Source organism: Recurvomyces mirabilis (genome assembly GCF_035927965.1).
Source record: "Recurvomyces mirabilis strain CCFEE 5264 chromosome Unknown scaffold_14, whole genome shotgun sequence".
Taxonomy (NCBI): domain Eukaryota; kingdom Fungi; phylum Ascomycota; class Dothideomycetes; order Mycosphaerellales; family Teratosphaeriaceae; genus Recurvomyces; species Recurvomyces mirabilis.
The window spans coordinates 618,661-636,849 of NW_027041948.1; the positions used below are offsets into that span (position 1 = coordinate 618,661).

An 18,189-nucleotide genomic window follows, 5' to 3' on the forward strand; every position below is an offset into this window, starting at 1 on the left:
ACCATGTCAAATACCGCGACGGCGCGAACAATCTTGGGGCGCCAAGTGAGGTACTTGCATCATGTGGTCTTGTGAACCTGATCAATAGGGACGCGGTATTGTCGTTGCTATTGTTGTTGAGGCAGATGCCGGTGTCACGTCACTTTGAAACTTCGAGGGCCGCCTGTAAGTGAAGATATTGGGGGAGTCCTCCGGTAAGTTTGATGTCAGGCAGGATATTGTTGTTGTTTGCTATAAATCAAATATGCACTTCTGGACACAGAGTGCAGGAGGGACGCGCTTGCATGCATGCGCTCGAGCCAACGACCTATCAAAAGCATGCAAGCCTCAGGCATCAGGAGACGCGAAAGAGGCGGCTAAATGTCACTTCACACCGAAACGACCATGGACATTAGTGATAGACAAATGATGGTAGAAAGGCATGATATAGAACTCCATATCGCAGCTACAGACACCTCAATAACGCCATGAGCCATGACAGCAATCTCTAGTAAGGTAGTCATCGCGCCACCTGCACATGCACAAAAACCTGCCAGCCTGCAAGAGTATATGATGCAAGCAAGCTAGCATATTAAGCCTTCGCTCTCCCTCGTCTGTGCCATGGAAAACGCTACCCAGCAGGAGGAAAAGTAACGTAGTCTAGTCTCATGTTCTCAATGATGAAACGCCCCCCGCCGGAAATCCAACGCTTCGTTTCCTTTGCTATGCGTGATTCTCCTCGTTGTTGCCCTTTAACAGCAGCCGCCTGCGCTACCGGACTGCACGCCTTGACCTTGGCCGACTTGTACGGTGGGCTTGTTGTTGACGGTAGTGTTGCCCATGCGCTCCTTGATTTGGCGAGCCATGGTCAGGAAAGCTTGCTCGACGTTACTAGCGTTCTTGGCCGAGGTCTCGAGGAATGGGATGCCTAGGCTGTCCGCAAATTCCTGCAATCACAAGATTAGTATCTAGTGCGACTGCACAGTGAGTGACATGAAGCTGCTGCCTAGCACTCACCTTGGCCACGGTGTACTCAACCACCTTCTTGTCCGCCATATCGCTCTTGTTGCCCACGAGAAGCTTGTTCACACCCTCTGTGGCGTAGCGGTCGATCTCCTGCAGCCACTGCTTGACGTTGTTGAAGGAGTCCATGTCTGTGACATCGTAGACGACGCAGATGCCGTGGGCACCGCGGTAGTAGGAGGATGTGATGGTGCGGAAGCGCTCTTGTCCTGCGGTATCCCACTGCATTGACATCATGTTAGCAACCACGTGTTCCACCTCATCGCGTATTCAATGACGTACAATCTGCAACTTCACAGTCTTGCCATCGAGCTCGATAGTTCTGATCTTGAAATCGACACCGATGGTCGAAATGTAGCTCTCCGTGTACGTGTCGTCGGCGAATCGAAGAAGCAAGCAAGACTTTCCCACTCCAGAGTCTCCGATCAGCAGGAGCTTGAAGAGGTAGTCGTATCTGTTTTCAATCGGGGTCAGTGAGCTGGGCGATACATCAAGCGCCTTCTTGACCGCGAATCCAGTGAGAGGCTTCGACATGGTGGCAGCGGCTACGGCAGTGGCAGGGCAGAGTAGCGGTCCAGTTGTGCGGTGGTCCAGTGATTGATATATGTGAGTGAGCGGTGTTTGTTGGCATGAGAGTCACCGGTTTGTGTAGGTCGCGGCAAAGGTGCGGAAGAGGGAGGGGTACACTAGATATCGATAGCAATCAGCAGAAGCTCTGACAGAGGCGCGCACCTCGACCGTGAAGTGATGTTGGCCCTGATGCTTCGGGGCGAGCTTGCACTCACTACTCGGGATTCATGATGGCTGCGCGGATCGGGGTAGATGATGTGGTATGTGCGCGTAGATCGTGAGGAGTACGACGATGCTTGTTAGAGGCACACTGGAAGTTTTGTGAGGGGATGGTGTGTGTGGGAAGGGTAGTCAGTCGTGAAGGATGGGCGTGCGGTAATGTCACAGGCAGCGCTGTCCATGAGACCCTTCATGCGCGGCGGGCGTTTCCCGACAAGCCCAAAGATCCGCCACTGTCACATGGCTTGACAGCCGGCGCTGCACGTTCACGACTGTTTCAATGTTGTGTATCGTGATAGAATATGATTGCTTCGCTGTAGACATACGCACTCGTATACATCTATTCACATGAAATCATCGCTGTCATGCCTAGACACAAATCGTGCTGCGCTGCTGAAAGACAAGCATTGCACGTCTGTTTTCCTTAACCCAGAAAAAGCCAGCCAAGAACACATGCTTGTCTAATAACCACCAGATCCACCATATCCACCGCCGCCGTACCCACCCTGTTGCTGCTGTCCATACCCACCACCTTGCTGATGTTGATGTTGGGCGCCTGGATAAGCAGAGTATTGCTGGTTATGCTGATGCTGGCCCGCGTTATGTCCTTCCATTGGTGGCGGTGGAGGGTACGACTGTTGTCCTCCGTACCCACCTGATTGCTGACCATATTGTCCGGTAGGAGGTTGATGTTGCTGATGTTGGCCATAGCCGCCTGAAGAAGCGCCACCATATGATTGTTGCTGATGCGATTGCGAGTAATCATTTCCGTGTTGGCCTGGAGCTTGATACGAGCCGCTCTGTGGTCCATAGCCGCCCTGTTGGCCTCCATACTGGCCAGAAGGTGGCCCTCCTTGGTGCTGCTGATGTTGAGGTGTGCCATAGCCACTGCCTGCTGCGCTACCGCCGTAGCCGGACTGATGTTGCTGTTGTTGTGATGCGCCGTAACCTGTCTGCTGCGAACCATATCCACCGCCGCCCTGCTGACCGTACGAGCTTCCTCCTTGCTGCTGCCCATACCCTGCATTCGGCTTCGAGTGCGCATTATGGTGCTCCTGGTACGACGCCGCCGGTGCAGTGCCATTGTACGTGCCAGTCTGCCCATTCGAGGAGTATCCATAGTTCGACCCGCCAGTCTTTCCGTGCCCACCCAAGAAGTTACTCGCCATCGCTCCCAGTTGTCCAAGCCCACCACCACCTCCACCCGACGACTGGTGTTGGCTCTGCTGATTCTGGTGCTGCTGTTGTTGTGGCTTCTGCGAGCTACCACCGCCCAAGAACGACTGTGCTAGTCCGCCAAGCCCCGAACTTCCTCCTCCACTCGAGGAGCCATGGTTATTGTTGCTGCTACCGCCTCCCAGAAACGAAGAAGCGATACTGCCGAGTGGTGACGAGCCTGATCCTCCCGAACCTTTCTTCAGATATGCGCCTAGCAGATCACCCTAGGAAGCAAGTCAGTAACCCATCTGAACTTGACATCGATAGAGACATACACCCAGACTGCGCTCGCCCTCCTGCCCCTCCATTCCCCTCGACCCTTCACCTTCGCCAGGCCGATCGTACGGGTTGCCCTGTGCTGGTGTGCCGCCTGGTGTAGGCATATTGGGAGCGGCGGTAGTCGGTACTTCCCACGTAGATTCTCCGGTGCTTATCTGAACAAAGTAGTACTTTCTTGATCTGTCCAAAACAAATCATGATCAGCAGATGAAGCACGAGCGGTTAGTTGTGAGTTGAGCTTGTGCAATGATGTCTCGTGCCAGCACTAGTTTGAAATCGACACGTGCGAAAACCACAGGGATGAAGCACTCACTTCGCGTCGAACTGCGCAATCCTTCAAGAGAACAACGGATACGTCAGTGCCAAGCTCAAGATGTGTCAAAAGCTCGAGTGGGGAGATGAGGAGAAGTAAGGTAGGTATGTGGGCAAGAACGATGCTCTTCAGGAAAGGACGAATGACAAGTATGCTCGACTTGCAGCTGCATCACAGAGAGACGCACCATCCAGGAGGCAAAGAAGGCGGCGCTTTATCAGGCCCAGCATCGGGAGTTGTGGGCTCAGCCATGTTGCTGCGTGCGTGGTGCTTGCCACAGACGTTTGCTTGGTACTGGAAACAGCAGGGCAGGGCAGTGTCGAATGGTGATCCTTGCCCTTCTCAAGCAGTAAAGACGCGGTTGCGGTGCGGTCGGCTGTCAATGTCTCGGTATTATTTTCCAACTGTCAGTTCAAGGGGAAGAATATCCTCCACGCACGCACAAACAAATTTATCGCGTCGCCGGCTACCGGCTTCGACATTGCTCCGGAGCACGCACGCCCGCAGGCAAGCTGGTAAGCAGAGCACAGAAAAGACTACTATACTTTACCGTATTCTGTGCTGTCACATGGGTGCTGTCGCGCCAGTAGTGCAATGGATGAGTGGGTTGTGTGGCTGAGCGTGCGTCGTGCATGAGAAGCGCGGTGCTAGCTTTCTCGTGCTCAGCAGAGCAAGGGCCACGGCGTTTCGTTGCAATTATGCTGTGTATGCAAACATTTACGAGCAGGCACTTTGATGTGATGGCTTCAATTACAAGTCAAAGGAAACATGATATCTAGCAGCCTGAGGTCAATGCCTAGCTACTCCCACTTGCAGGCGCAGCGTAGTCTGCCAGCCATAAAGCATGCTCAATTCGCCAACTGCGCCATGCCATAATCTCGCTCAAAGTCTCCTCCGTCCATAACGTCAGTCAGACAGTCACCTCTCATCATGTACACATCTAGTACTCGGCCTCACCACCCTCATCACCCTCAGCAGAATCAGCGGCAACTTCCTCGTAGTCGCGCTCGAGCGCAGCCAAGTCCTCACGGGCCTCGCTGAATTCACCCTCCTCCATACCCTCACCGACATACCAGTGAACGAAAGCACGCTTGCTGTACATGAGGTCGAACTTGTGTGAGAGAGCGGACCAGGCCTCCGCGATGGCGGTGGTGTTGGACAACATGCAGACGGCGCGGTTGACCTTGGCCAAGTCACCGTTGGGGACGACCTGAGGAGGTTGGTAGCAGATGCCGAGCTTAAAGCCAGTGGGGCACCAGTCGACGAACTGGATGGTCCGCTTAGTCTTGAGAGTGGCGACGGCCTGGTGAGTGTCCTTGGGCACGACATCACCGCGGTAGAGGAGGCAAGTGGCCATGTACTTGCCGTTGCGCGGGTCACACTTCACCATCTGGTTGTTTGGCTCGAAGCAGGACATAGAGATCTCCTGAACGCTGTTGGCCTCGTGGGCGGCGCGAGCGGCAGAGATGATTGGTGCGTAGGCGACAAGCGGGAAGTGGATGCGAGGGTATGGAACGAGGTTGGTCTGGAACTCGTTGAGGTCGACGTTCAAGGAGCCGTCGAAGCGGAGAGAGGCGGTGATGGAGGAGACGACCTGTGCGATCAGGCGGTTCAAGTTCTCGTAGTTGGGGCGCTCGATGCCAAGGTTGCGACGGCAGATGTCGTAGATGGCCTCATTGTCGACCATGAACGAGCAGTCCGAGTGCTCAAGTGTAGTGTGTGTCGTGAGGATGGAGTTGTACGGCTCGACGACCGAAGTAGCGACCTGTGGGGCCGGGTAGACGCAGAACTCAAGCTTGCACTTCTTGCCGTAGTCGACTGACAAGCGCTCCATGAGCAGGGCACCGAAACCGGAGCCGGTGCCACCGCCGAAGGAGTGGAAGACGAGGAAACCCTGAAGACCAGAGCAATTGTCCGCCACGCGCCTGACCTTGTCCAAGACCTCGTCGATCAACTCCTTGCCCACGGTGTAGTGCCCACGAGCGTAATTGTTCGAAGCATCCTCCTTGCCTGTGATCATGTGCTCCGGGTGGAACAGACTGCGGTAGGGACCGGTGCGGACCTCGTCGACGACATTGGGCTCGAGATCGGCGTAGATGGTGCGTGGGACGTACTTGCCGTTGCCTGTCGGACGTCAGCTCAATGTCTTGCTCACGTGGCCCCTGACTTCACTCACCAGTCTCGGAGAAGAAAGTGGAGAAGCCTTGATCGTCATTGTTGGCCTTGCGCTCTTCAGTCAGGTAGCCATCGGGCTGGATGCCGTGCTCAAGGCAGTACAGCTATTGTTCCCGTCAGTGTTTACTCCTTAGGCAGCCATATTTTCTCGAGTCCGGGTCGTTCGTCTCTGCTCTTGAATTGGTATGGACTCACCTCCCAGCAGCTGTTGGCGATCTGGCAACCGGCTTGGCCAACTATAACGCGTATTTTGTCAGCATTTGTTCTGTTTAGAATATCTTTCTCAACATGGCGGTCAAGGCCAGGTGGGGGCACAGATGACTGAGGGTAGACGTACCGTTCAAGCTGATAACTTCACGCATCTTGGCGGTTGGTCTTGGTGTGTGGTATGGTTATCGTTAGTATTGTCGGTATGGTCGGAGGGTCGTAGCAGAGAGGATGTCGCTGGCGAGCAAGCGCGTGTGTTGTTGAGCGGGGAGGTGTTTTTGTTTAGTGGGCTTCTCGAAGCGGATTCAGGGCCACTAGAACTAGCGGAACGCGAGACTGACCAATAGCAGTGCGCAGACAGCACCTGCCCTTCTACTCCTACTCACACCATCAAATGACCGTGAAAGGATCTAGATATTCATATACATTTGGAAGATTGAGCACGGCGATAGATTCTTTATCAGTCACGAGCAGTCCCAGCATGAGCAAACACGAAATCACCACTAACACACGTGCCACCGCTCGCCATGCATCTGATGTCGATAGCTCAATCTCTCACGCTGTTCGCTACTGCCGCCTACGCAAACACTGAGAAGGTCATCTTCTCCGCGCCACCTGCCATACGCATTCCAGATACAGGCCCATTGCTCGAGACACTACAGCTGGTGTCGCTATCGGCGAAGTCATCAAAAGAACGTCTCTCACTGGCAGTCAATTTTCCTAGCGAAGAACAACCGCGTGGTCTTGAGTCCTGGTATCTACTGCGTGACTTATCACCGACGCAACGCTACGAAGTCCGTGTCTGCTGGGCAGCCATTGTAAGCCCAAAGCACTCGCCTTCAGATTTTTCAGCTCACGTTTCATCAGCAACCGACAACTTTCTGGCTGGACACATACACTGTCGACCACGTTTTCGATACACCCCCTTTGGTGCAAAGTCTGGCTGCATTCTCGTTGGAGAGACAGGAGGCAAACTCACAGTTGCTTACAGGCAGTCACACTGGATCTGACCAGGAAAGCCTACTGTTCCTTCGTCTTCAGGCTGCCGCGGACTTCTTCTCTTCGAACACGACATTGATGCAAGATCCCCCGCCTGTTGACATTGACCTTTTACTCGACCCTTATCTGGGTAACTTCTTTCCGCGCTCATTACTACCAACTGGGACCTACATTGTCCTGCTTGCTATTGGTGGATGGTGGGTTTCTGGCGTCATCTGGAAGCAGTACTTCACGCCAGAGAAGGCGCACAAGGACTGAAGGGTCCTTGTCATGATCTATCGACCAGTCATGGTAGACAGCAACATCGGAAGTGAAGCCGGCCAGGGCGATAGCAACGACGCCAACCCTTCCGCCGGAAACAGCGATCAAGCGGTGTCGGCTCGTCACCCATTCTTTAATCTCCCGCCAGAGCTCATCCTCGACATCGTGGAGCTTTTGCAGCCCGAAGCTTTCATCAACTTCGACTTCGCCAACTACCCGCTCCTCCACGCCTATGGCCTGGCTCCAGCACTATCACGATCACGCATCGTCTACCTTACCAACCAAACACAGATACCGGCTCTATTACCACTAAGAGCCCTTCCACCGGAGATCATGCTGCAGGTCCTTCGACGTCTGAAGCCGATCGATACTATGAGATTTGCCGTCGCGAACTACCAACGTCTTGCTGAGCAAGGTATTGCTCCGCCTCTGAGCTTACAGACGATGCATCAGCTCAGAAATGCCGCCAATATCAGTTACACGCCAGGCGTGCTCAATTTCACCCGCAATGCTGATAGCAATGTCGAATAAGGCAGTCATCGTTGTCGAAATCGCATCACACGGACGCTTGGTAGCAGATAGCGGTGGACGGACGCGTGCCACTCACTCTGAGGTCCAGTCTTCAAGGCACGGAAATGTCGCGACCTGGCAAGGCCGTAAGAAGCATTGGGCGGGAGCTTGAGCTGCTTCTGCTGAAATCCGATGCTGCTTGTGCGCCTTGTGATGGCAACGCACGTCAATGCTTCGATGCAGCTGAGATCCCTCGGGAAATAATCTGCGCACATTCTAGCCTTGAATGTATAAAGATATAGCATGCCGGCGTCGACTTCGTACAAGCACTCACACTAGTGGTACCGAGGACTGCAACTGCCGATTTGTCGTATATCTCCACGGTCCGTGCCGGCCAACGGCTATATCATCGTGACGGTCACATCGAGCATCATGTTCTTGGCCCACTGAAAGCAATCGAAGTCATCAATAGACATATTCCATTTGGCACGCATGCGCTTTGCGCTCTGCTATGTCGAAAGCGGCTTGATTCAAGATGCGCGATTTCGACATTATACTTCCTCTTCGGTTGAAGCGGCGCGTCCTAGCCGACATCAAAATACAGACGACCGAAGCGGACGAATGGCCATTGCATCACGTCTGCACTCCACGGCAGGGTTCTACAGTAGACCATGTCGATCGTGCAATATAATAACACTACCGCACAGTGTCCCGCACGGCTCTTGGGGTACTCTGAGTCTAGGCATGGATTTTGCACAGCGCCGTCACCGGCGTCGTCGTCATCCGTGGTCAATGGCAAGCATGTATGCAAAGTACAAAGCCTGGATCTGATCATGTAGGTATCAATTCTTCTCTTCTCCAACTTGTTTGACTGCATCTCGCCAACATGAAGTTCGCCACGTCCATTGCCGCCATTGCTGGCTTGACTACTGTCGTGTCAGCCCGACCTGCTCCAAGGACATGGAAACGACAGAACGATGCTGTTGTCAGTGAGCCAGGTGCAGACGCTATCGACAACTCGGCCATTCCATACGCCGCTGTAGGGCCTGTTGGCGCACAGGGAAACATCTACGGCTCGGAGGCTCTCCTCGGCTCTGCAGGAGACAGTGCCAAAGCTACTGAAGTCGGACCAGGAGTGGCCCAACCAGCTACTATGTTGGAGACTACACCTTGGTGCCAGGGCAGGAGGAAGATGCAGATCTCGGGTTGTACCTCGACATGACCAGCACTCCCAACCCGCAGCCTATTCGTGGTGACAGTGGAGCTACTGACCCAGGTCCTCGCAATCTGCCCATCGACCGCCAGAACCCGGATGCTCTCGCCAGACCTGGGACAGATATGGGCTCCATACCTAACGCGAAGTGGCCGATGGGTCTTTCGAGCGCACGACCGGGTACTGGTGGTGGTCAGCCTGGATGGGCAAGGCAGGAGAACACAGACCAGTTGCCTGTCGCCACTGCTATGGCTGGTGTCGACATGCGTCTCGGACCTAATGCTTACCGGGAGCTTCATTGGCATTCTGCGAATGAGTGGTCGTACATCCTGTCGGGTAGTGTTCGTATTGCTGCTGTCAATCAGAACGGGCAGTCTTTCGTCGATGACTTGCAGGCAGGTGATTTGTGGTGAGTGCGGAAGTAGTCACGGCACAAGCAGCATGATCTAACATCGCTTCAGGTTCTTCCCGGCCGGTGTGCCACACAGCATCCAAGCCACAGACGAAGGCGTGGAATTCCTTCTGGTGTTCAACCAGGGCGACTTCTCGGAGGACGGCACCGATCTCGTGTCCGAGCTCTTCGCTCGCAATCCTCTCGAAATCCTCGCCAAGAATTTCCAGACCGACGTCAGCACGTTCAAGAACATTCCCAAGGACCAACGCTACATTTTCAACGGATCTCCAGATAACACAACGCTCGAGGAAGCACGCAAAGCCGTCACTGGACCAGCCGGACCACTTCCAGCCAATGAGTCGTACAGCTACCATCTCTCAGCACAAGACCCTTACACCGTTCCTGGTGGCAGCGTTAAGATTGTTGATCCAAGCACTTTCCCGATCGCCAACAACTTCTCCATGGCTCTTTTCACCATCGGACCAGGTGCGATGCGTGAGATCCACTGGCACTTGACATTCGATGAATGGAATTTCTTCCTTCAAGGCAATGCCCGTGTGACAGTCTTCTCCGGCCCACAGGCATCGCGCACCTTTGACTTCCAGGAAGGTGACGTCGGTTACGTTCCCGTCGCATCCTCGCGCTATGTCGAGAATGTCGGCACCACGCCCGTGGTATACATGGAAGTCCTCCAGGCGCCACGATACATCGACATATCTGCCGCGCAGTGGTTAGGTCTCACCCCTAGTCATGTGGTCAAGGATACATTGAATGTGCCGCAGGCGTTCATTGATACCTTGCCGAAGACCAAGAGGTATATCGTTCCGGGCAACACGAACTTGACGACTACGAACTTCACTGTTGCGAGCTATCCTAATGCTGCATTGAGTGCGACAAGCGGGAGCTCTTGATGATTGGCGTTAGGAAGAAGTGTGTAATCAGACATAACCGTGCACTGATCGTGCACATAAAAGATGAAGCTCGAATAGTGCAGGAACCCTACAACGATCAGGCCTTGTCATCGTCGCCAACATCCTTCTTCTCTAGATATTGATCATACGATCCGTGTCGTCCACCCGGCACACCCTCAGATCTCTCTTGCCTCTTTTGCAGCATGAGAGTGCCGAGCGTGCAAAGAAGTAGAAAGCCTCCCATCGTCATCATGGCAATGTTACCCTCGTACCAGTCTGGCGCTTGCGTAGCATTATAAAAAAGCAAGCTCCAGAATAGGTAGACTGCAGCGCTGAACATGTTCATGCTGGCAAGCACAACAGACCTTTTCGCGTCATCCCCACGTATCAGGTCGTTGGCCCATGCGAACATTACTGTCTGGCCAGAATACTGGATGCCGTTCAGGATCAGCGCCGCAAACCGTGCCGCTCGTGTTGGTGCAGAAAGCATTAGTGCACCGGAGATGATGGCTGTGAAGGAGAGAAGGACTCCCACGTGCCAGCGGCGAGAAGTGTTCCAGTCTGAGTACCACCCCAGAACCAGAGTGGCGACTATGCCCATGCCGCTCACGGCTGTGGGTATGTAGTTCACCTGCTCGATGGAGAAGTCCTTGGTGCTTTTCAGCCAGAGCTGCATGATGCCGTTCGAGGAGTACATCTCCGTATTCGAGCACGCCACCCACAGCAAGACGAAAGCCCACCAATGCCAGGATAGGACGACTCTCTTTATGAGACTGAACCCGAGGACACCACGTTTCCGACTGACCTCTGGCAAGCGCTCAACAGCCAGTACTCGTTCCTCATGACTGAGATACCTCGCTCGCGTACTCGTTGGCGTATCCGGAAAGCACAAGAGACCATACACCGCAATAGGCAACGTAATCAGAAAGTCAATCACAAACAACCATCTCCAACCAGCCAGCCCTGACGCACCATTCAGGTTTTTATAGATGGCCCCTTGCATAAGTCCGCTGAACATGGAGCCAGCCAGCCCCGAACTCGTGAAAATCGCAGTCCTTTTCCCGATTTCTTCAGGCCGGTACCAAGACCCTAATATCCATTGGACTCCTACAAAGCACGAGGCTTCAAAGAATCCCTGGAAGAATCGGATGACCATTATCTCCCAAGGATGATGCGTGAACGCTGTGCCAAGGGTGAGGAAGCCCCAAGCCAAGCAAGTTACTGGGAGCCAGATTCGGGGTGGAACCTTTTGCATTATGAGGTTGTTTGGGATCTGGCCTACAGACCGGCGTGTATACCGTTAGCAAGTGTTGAACCACGGCCTTTGACCAGGAATGCCTACCAAGAAGATACCCGCCATAGAAGATCGTGGTAATCTGGTTGAGCTGAGTGCCCTTGAACCCAAGGTCTTCGCGAGCACCAGAGACGTACGCATTGTTCAAATTGCTTCGGTCAAGGTAGTTGACCTTGATCATGGTGAGTAACGTCAGATGATAGGCTGGAAGATACGGTCGGTATACTTACCCAGTACATCAAGCAGACATAAGTCAGGACGAAGAAATCGACCTTTTGCACCAATCTTCGTTCAGCTTTCGTTGGTGGAGGCTCATCCCAGACGACGACTCTCAGCTTGTGCAGAAGGCCCATGTTGGTAGAGTGCCGTGGTCTTGTCTGGCTGTTATGCTGTCGCAAAGTCGACGGCAATCGCTCTGCGGAAGAAGGACGGTTGTACACTCTCGGGATCAAGGCATGGAAACGATATCGAAGCTCACCACGATTCGGGACGACCACGGCGAATGACTATCAGTGCGGTCGTTATCAGAGGTGTCCCAGATCCCTACTCCATAATCTGCTTGGGTGGTAGGGTAGGGTGGCATTGATGCCCGCTCGATCGAGGTACGGTGGTATCTTTGTGCCGAAGTTGCCGAAGTCAAACGGCTAAACACCGGCAAGCAACAACTGTTGCGAAGAGGTGAGAAATGATAGCAGGGATGAGAATCAGACGGCGAAGCACAGTCAAGTAAGTCGTGAGGAGAGCAAAGTGTGTATCTCGTAAGGCTATCTCGGCAAAAGACAGATCTCGCAACCGCCAGATCAACACCTCCACGCCGTACACCGTGCCCAATGACCGCAGCTCCTGTTCAACACAAGAGTGTCAATTCGTGCCGTACCAGTCTAAGGCTCATGCAAGTCATACAAGTCGTCCTCTCAATATTCGAGCCTCTCTAAGCATCCACTTTCATGCCCCCACTCCACCTCCATGGTCTTTGACCTCCTGCTTGTCAAGCTTCGGCACCTCTCTGCTTAGCAATGCCCTCAACTCAGGCGTCACCACCTTCTCCTTCTGCGCCCCAATACCAGCCGCGACATGATCGCCTACCGTTGGAGCTCTCCCTGAAGCGCTTGCACCAGCACTACTACCAGTCGCAGCTTGACTAGCCCTCCTCGGCCTCCCATCCACGCCAGGACTCGTTGGTGGTGGCACAGGTAATCTCTGCCTTAATTCAGGCTTAGGCATACCCGGAAAGCTGCTCTTCCGATCTATCGCCTCCACCGTCCTTTGGAATCTCCTGAACAGTGCCTCAGCTCTGATAAGTGTTGAAGGTAGATCGATCGTGCCGGATAGCTCGTTGACATATTTTAGCACCTCGTCAAAGCCTTTCAAATGGTCTATGATGACGTTGCGGTGTTTCTCCAGTATGGCCATAGCGATGAAGAGATGGAAATTCGAGCTCAGGTAGTCAGTCCAGAGTGTCTCGTACAAGCGAAGGATATCTGGAAACGAGAACTCGCGCTTGAACCAGACCAGAAGCATGCGGAAGAAAAAGAAGAAGTTCGTGCTGTCGACCTTCTGTAAGTGATCATAGAGCTTCGGGTCGAGAAGTTGGCATAGTTGGTCGAGAGTCACGAGTTGTAGGCGCATGCCGGATTGATCGCGCAGGAAGTTTCGCTCCATGCGCTCCATGAATTTGACGAAACCCCAGAATGCTACAGCGTCGTCTTGCTCGATGGCGTAGATGGGGGCAAGGAGGTCGGACATTCCTTGGACGTAGCCGAGATCGCGGTTGTATTCGTTGTAGGTGAGAAGCATGTCCTTCATTTGTTCAAGGTGGACATTTGTGCCTGCTTCAGCGAACGGTGAGTCCGGATCTGGATGAGGAATGTCCTCGCCAGCGAATAGTGGAATGTGTCGATCTGTTCGATGGACGTCCTTTTCTACAGCGGACACAGCACGGTCAGTAAACCACGTCAGTAGTTGGTGGCGACGAACTGCTGGGAGAATGGCTTACCTATCCTCATCTTCTGCTCCTTCCACCATTCGCGCTCTTCAAGCGTACCCTGCTCGTCCAACATCCGCTCCCACCATGCACCCTTGAGGCGAATGTACTCGTCACGTAAGCTGTTCATTTTCGCATGCCGCTCCTGCTTCGTGCTCGTCCATTCGTATACGCCAAGGATAAACAGCCATGCCTCTTTCCTCACACTATCATCTGGATCAAGACCACCATGGAAGATACGATCCTTCACCTCGTCGGGGGTCTTCTCAAGCACACCAGTGCCCACATTGAAGTAGCCGTTCCACTCCTCCACCGTGACCGGTTTCCGCTTGTCCATCAGACTCAAATCCTGCGCTTCCATGTCCAGAACCTCGAACTCACCGACACCTGTCTCCTCCATTTCCAGCATATCCTTCGCTGTCCAGATGCGCTGGCTCCGCTCACGTTCGCTCTGCTCAGCAATGCCCATTGCCCATCTCGCAAGATACAATCTCGCCGAATCGAACTCATCGCTGACCGTCTGGACCTGAGGATCTTGCATCAAGCGTCTGACTTGTGGTGGCAGATTCTTGTTCTCCGCTACTGCCTGAGCTGTTCGTCGCGTGAAGGTCGTAACCTGGCTCATCTTCTCCAAGAAGCTCCATCTTGCCTGCTTGAGCGCTTTCATGACCGGATCGCCATCGTTGACGCTGCCTTTTCTGGGCTGCGCAGGATCATCTTTGTGCTTGCCTTCAAGAACATTTCGTACCTTGTCTGGCGTTGGCTTTCCAGCACTACCAAAGCCCACCCGATCACTCTCACTAGGCTCGATAAGATAGACACTTGGCTCCTGTGATGATCGCTCGACAGTGACAAACTTCTTTAGCCATCTTATGACTTCGTCGCCACCCCAGAACATGCCCTCCCCATCCTCCCCGCTAATGCTAAAGTTCTCACGCTGGAGCTTCTTCCGCTGATCGATCGTGCTTTGGCATTCCGAGTCATGGAAGAACAGCGCAGGGAAGGAGTCGCCGGCTCGAGTGTTGATCACGATGCTTCCAAACCACCACCCTGTATTCGGCGGCCTGACCAGGATACTGAAGATATCTGTGACCGGTATAGCAAACGCGTATGCGCCGACGCTGGAGCTATGTGAGGTGGTAACCGGCGGGGCAGGGACGAGGTGTGACTGCTTCGGAGGCTCGCCAGAATCGTTGGACTCCACCTTCGTGTAGATGGTATTGGCTTCGCCGAGACTCTTTTCGGGTACCCAAGCAAGCAACAAACTATTGATTTCCGCTCTTCTACCAACACTGCTGCTGCTTCCAGGACTGGTGGGTGGGCTGGCTATGAGATCCCGAGCAGGCTTCTGCTGCATAACCGCAACATATCCAGGAATGTTGTCTCTGGCTGAGGGGGAAGGATGGACGTAGACTTTGCTCTTAGTGTACAGCAGCTTGACGCCCTTCCCACTCTTGCTATGCCGGATCGTACTGTAGCCGCCCTCTTCGTCGTCACTCATGTCGTAGAAGCTGGCCGTAGGCGACGGCGGGCTTGGAGGTTCGCGTGTCGCATCTTCGACTTGCGGTTCCGTGGAGCTAGACATATTGACAGAGCTCGAGCCTTGCCAAGAATCAGGAGCAGTGAATGGTGAGGCAGCTTGTTCAGCCTCGCTACTGGTGGTGGCTCATGTCATATCAATAGTAACAATGTTGTTGCCTTGCCTCATGAGCGTGCCTGTTACTCAAGCACGCGGCCTCAAACTGCGGGGTGTTTGTGGCGGTGCAATGACGTTGATGTAAGCATTGACCACGCGTAGAAGGACGAAGATGGGAGCGCATTCGAGGTATGACCAGTATCATGACACAAGTTCAACATGAGTGATGGCGATGAGCTATGGCACGCTAGTCTCCATGATAGCCTTCAACAAGAACAACAGGCCCCTTGTATACGTGCCGCGCTCGAACGACCCAGTCCACAGCCGCTATCAGAGCGACAACCACAAACATCACAACACTCCAATTGAATGTGTCTGCAGTCACTGGTGTTGCGTTTGGCCTGTATGAGCGGTCAGCAAGGCTTCTCGTCGAGAGCAGGAGATATACGACGGACCAGAAGCACCAGAAGAATGCGAAGGTGGCGTAAGCTAATCCGCCTGCATTGACTGCCACACCATAGCGACCCAAACTCCATCGACACTTTGGCAAGAGCTCGGGGTGATATATGCGTCGGTACAGTACACATCCGATTGATATCATGTAAGTGATCATCAATGTGACCAGATTCAGCGAGATGATAGCATTACTATCTCATCCGTTAGCTATCTCGTGTAGTTCGTTTCAGACGTGCATTGCACGACTTACAAAGCCACCTCAGATCCAATGTTGATCAGTGATAGAATAAAGGTAATGCCACTGGTGGCCGCGACTGCATTGGCCGGTACTTCCAGCTTCGGGTTGACATGAGCGATCCACTTTGAAAATGGCATACCCTGGTCGCGAGCGAACTAGTGAGACCTGTCAGCTTGTGGCAATGTCAGGAGGCGATACGTTCCACTTACGGCCCAGGTCTGCCTGCTTGTCGACAGGTTATACGATAGTGTTCCAGCAAAGATGAGAGTAATCACAATCGCGCTCAGCGCATTGACAGCAGGCAAGCTGAAAGCGTTCGTGAAGACGAACAGGAACGGATAACCCGAGCCGTCATTAAGTGCGCCGTCCAAGTCAACGATACTGAAGAGAAATGAGACCAAGAAGATTACTCCGAGGCCGCCATTAAGCAGATATGAGCCAACCATCGCGCGCGGTACAGTCACACCCGCGTCTTTGATTTCTTCTGACCTGTATTTCATAGGTTAGTGGAGGGCGCGAAGGGACCAACTTGAAGGCGTTCCACCACTCACATATGCGCTGCAGCGTCCGAGCAGATACATGCGTAGATCGCCGTGATCTGTCCAATCATAAGTGACACGCCCATGCTGGACCATCCCCCTCCGTTCGAGAATTGCGTGAAGACGACATGAGCAGGATTGCGAGGCGCGAGTACCCATAGGCATACGATGATCTGCCACAATTAGCATGATTGACAAAAGATACACAGAAAATGTTGCTCACCGTCAAGAAACCAAACACATGCAGAATCAGCATCAAGTTCTGAAACACCGGCATAGCTCGGCCACCATACACATTGCAGAAATACACGACCAGCGTGATCGCCCACACAAACATCATCCCCTGCCAATTCGTCCCAACATAAGTTTCATCGTTGACATAGATCATACTCTGTATGAGCGTTCCCACCAAGAATGGGCCAGACGCCGTCCCAGCTTGCCACGACAGGGTAGACATCCATCCCGTGAAATATGACAGCCATCCCTGATGTCGCGGAGGAGCGAATTCGCTAACCCAGTGATACTGTCCTCCACTGGTCGGCGCCATGGATGCCATTTCTGCTAGGGAAATGACTACCAGGGAGAATCCGGCAAAAGTCCAGATGTAGGACCAGAAGAGCCCGGCTAGGCCTCCATCTGTCATTCCCTGAGTTGAGGCGGCGAGAAGGACTTCCCAGGTTCCTTGGAGTACAACTACGAAGGCGATGGTGGATAGTTCTCGAAAGTTGCGCCGCAGTTCTTGGGTCTTGCCCATTCGCTTCATGTCCTTTTGATCGTGCTTGTTGAAGCCATGGTCCGAGTCTCTGTCGACATTGCGGGCGTTGCGGACGATATCATGATAGTCATAATTTCCAGAGTCTGCGTCCGAAACGCGATCGAATTCGTTGATTGTTCTGGACTGCGGAGTTGCTGTTGTCACTGTTGCTGAGGCTGTTTTGGCGAGAATATCGTTGTGACCTAGGTCGTGGGCTGACGAGGAGCTAGAAGACGCGCCTTCCATCATGCTCGCTGCTTCGTCCAGTAATACCGTAGGATGGGATGAGGTAAGGCGAGAAGCAGAGACCTCATTTAGTCGGGACCGATACAAGACACGATCTCTTGTAGCAAGGACTTGGCAAACTTACCTGGCAGGTAATACAAGACTCACCAAGCGTGCGATGATCTGGTTGGGCTTTTCGCCTCTTCGACACGCGCAAAGACAACGAGTGTCGGCAAACCGATCGGTAGAATAGGTAGGCGTCATGAGAACGAGGTGCGGTGCCGTGCATTGCTGACAGGGTTCATGGAGGAAGAAGGTTTGTGGTGGCGGCCATGTGGGACGGCGTTTTGCACAACTCGGGCCTGGTAAATTCGCACCAGCGGGCAGGGGCGAGCGGTGCCGTGCAAACCCTCTTTGTGGGTGTGCTCTAGCGCTGGCTTGTTGGTAGAGTTGATTGGCACCCACTTCTTTCATGACCACTTGGCGAAGAAGAGCTTGAGAAGCACATTTGGGGAGATATAGTGTAGACTGTGGCGGCGCCGGCTGTGCGGGACGTTGGTGGAACTACGTAAGCTTTCTCGGTCGTGTGCCTTCTATGGGCACGGTTGAGATCAGACATGAGACAGTGACTCGCGGTCTACATATCGAGAACTCGGTAGGGTGATTTTACATGGACCCTTCGCTTCTTGAGTTCGGTCTGGTATGTTGCGCATAGAATGCAGAGTTTCCTGCAGATACCGACTGCACGAACTGCCGAGATTCCTGGCGATCACTGGGCACGTTTTGGACCTT

General features: G+C 53.5%; 9 protein-coding genes across 9 annotated transcripts; 3 read left to right on the forward strand and 6 right to left on the reverse strand.

The window, feature by feature from the left end:
- Nucleotides 1-731: 731 nt before the first annotated feature.
- ypt1 (ras GTPase) lies at nt 732-1,536 on the reverse strand (the record flags this gene model as incomplete). Its single annotated transcript, XM_064838574.1, has 3 exons — nt 732-926; nt 997-1,224; nt 1,285-1,536. The coding sequence occupies 3 exons, from the start codon at nt 1,534-1,536 to the stop codon at nt 732-734; spliced, it is 675 nt and encodes a 224-aa protein (XP_064694028.1).
- A 716-nt stretch (nt 1,537-2,252) lies between these two features.
- On the reverse strand, nt 2,253-3,392 carry LTS14_005877 (uncharacterized protein; the record flags this gene model as incomplete). Its single annotated transcript, XM_064838575.1, has 2 exons — nt 2,253-3,233; nt 3,285-3,392. 2 exons carry the CDS (start codon nt 3,390-3,392, stop codon nt 2,253-2,255), a joined length of 1,089 nt encoding a protein of 362 aa, XP_064694029.1.
- Nucleotides 3,393-4,541: 1,149 nt separating this feature from the next.
- On the reverse strand, nt 4,542-6,138 carry TUB1 (alpha-tubulin; the record flags this gene model as incomplete). Its single annotated transcript, XM_064838576.1, has 4 exons — nt 4,542-5,725; nt 5,778-5,880; nt 5,972-6,012; nt 6,114-6,138. 4 exons carry the CDS (start codon nt 6,136-6,138, stop codon nt 4,542-4,544), a joined length of 1,353 nt encoding a protein of 450 aa, XP_064694030.1.
- Nucleotides 6,139-6,510: 372 nt separating this feature from the next.
- On the forward strand, nt 6,511-7,240 carry LTS14_005879 (uncharacterized protein; the record flags this gene model as incomplete). The annotated part of the gene is made up of 2 exons (XM_064838577.1): nt 6,511-6,801; nt 6,851-7,240. The coding sequence occupies 2 exons, from the start codon at nt 6,511-6,513 to the stop codon at nt 7,238-7,240; spliced, it is 681 nt and encodes a 226-aa protein (XP_064694031.1).
- Nucleotides 7,241-7,270: 30 nt separating this feature from the next.
- On the forward strand, nt 7,271-7,774 carry LTS14_005880 (uncharacterized protein; the record flags this gene model as incomplete). Its single annotated transcript, XM_064838578.1, has 1 exon — nt 7,271-7,774. One exon carries the CDS (start codon nt 7,271-7,273, stop codon nt 7,772-7,774), a length of 504 nt encoding a protein of 167 aa, XP_064694032.1.
- An 865-nt stretch (nt 7,775-8,639) lies between these two features.
- LTS14_005881 (uncharacterized protein) lies at nt 8,640-10,271 on the forward strand (the record flags this gene model as incomplete). Its single annotated transcript, XM_064838579.1, has 3 exons — nt 8,640-8,876; nt 8,939-9,375; nt 9,428-10,271. 3 exons carry the CDS (start codon nt 8,640-8,642, stop codon nt 10,269-10,271), a joined length of 1,518 nt encoding a protein of 505 aa, XP_064694033.1.
- A 97-nt stretch (nt 10,272-10,368) lies between these two features.
- On the reverse strand, nt 10,369-11,918 carry LTS14_005882 (uncharacterized protein; the record flags this gene model as incomplete). The annotated part of the gene is made up of 3 exons (XM_064838580.1): nt 10,369-11,549; nt 11,614-11,737; nt 11,796-11,918. 3 exons carry the CDS (start codon nt 11,916-11,918, stop codon nt 10,369-10,371), a joined length of 1,428 nt encoding a protein of 475 aa, XP_064694034.1.
- Nucleotides 11,919-12,510: 592 nt separating this feature from the next.
- Nucleotides 12,511-15,134, reverse strand: GYP7 (GTPase activating protein; the record flags this gene model as incomplete). Its single annotated transcript, XM_064838581.1, has 2 exons — nt 12,511-13,487; nt 13,562-15,134. 2 exons carry the CDS (start codon nt 15,132-15,134, stop codon nt 12,511-12,513), a joined length of 2,550 nt encoding a protein of 849 aa, XP_064694035.1.
- Nucleotides 15,135-15,887: 753 nt separating this feature from the next.
- Nucleotides 15,888-17,421, reverse strand: LTS14_005884 (uncharacterized protein; the record flags this gene model as incomplete). The annotated part of the gene is made up of 4 exons (XM_064838582.1): nt 15,888-16,034; nt 16,089-16,368; nt 16,431-16,591; nt 16,642-17,421. 4 exons carry the CDS (start codon nt 17,419-17,421, stop codon nt 15,888-15,890), a joined length of 1,368 nt encoding a protein of 455 aa, XP_064694036.1.
- Nucleotides 17,422-18,189: the final 768 nt, after the last annotated feature.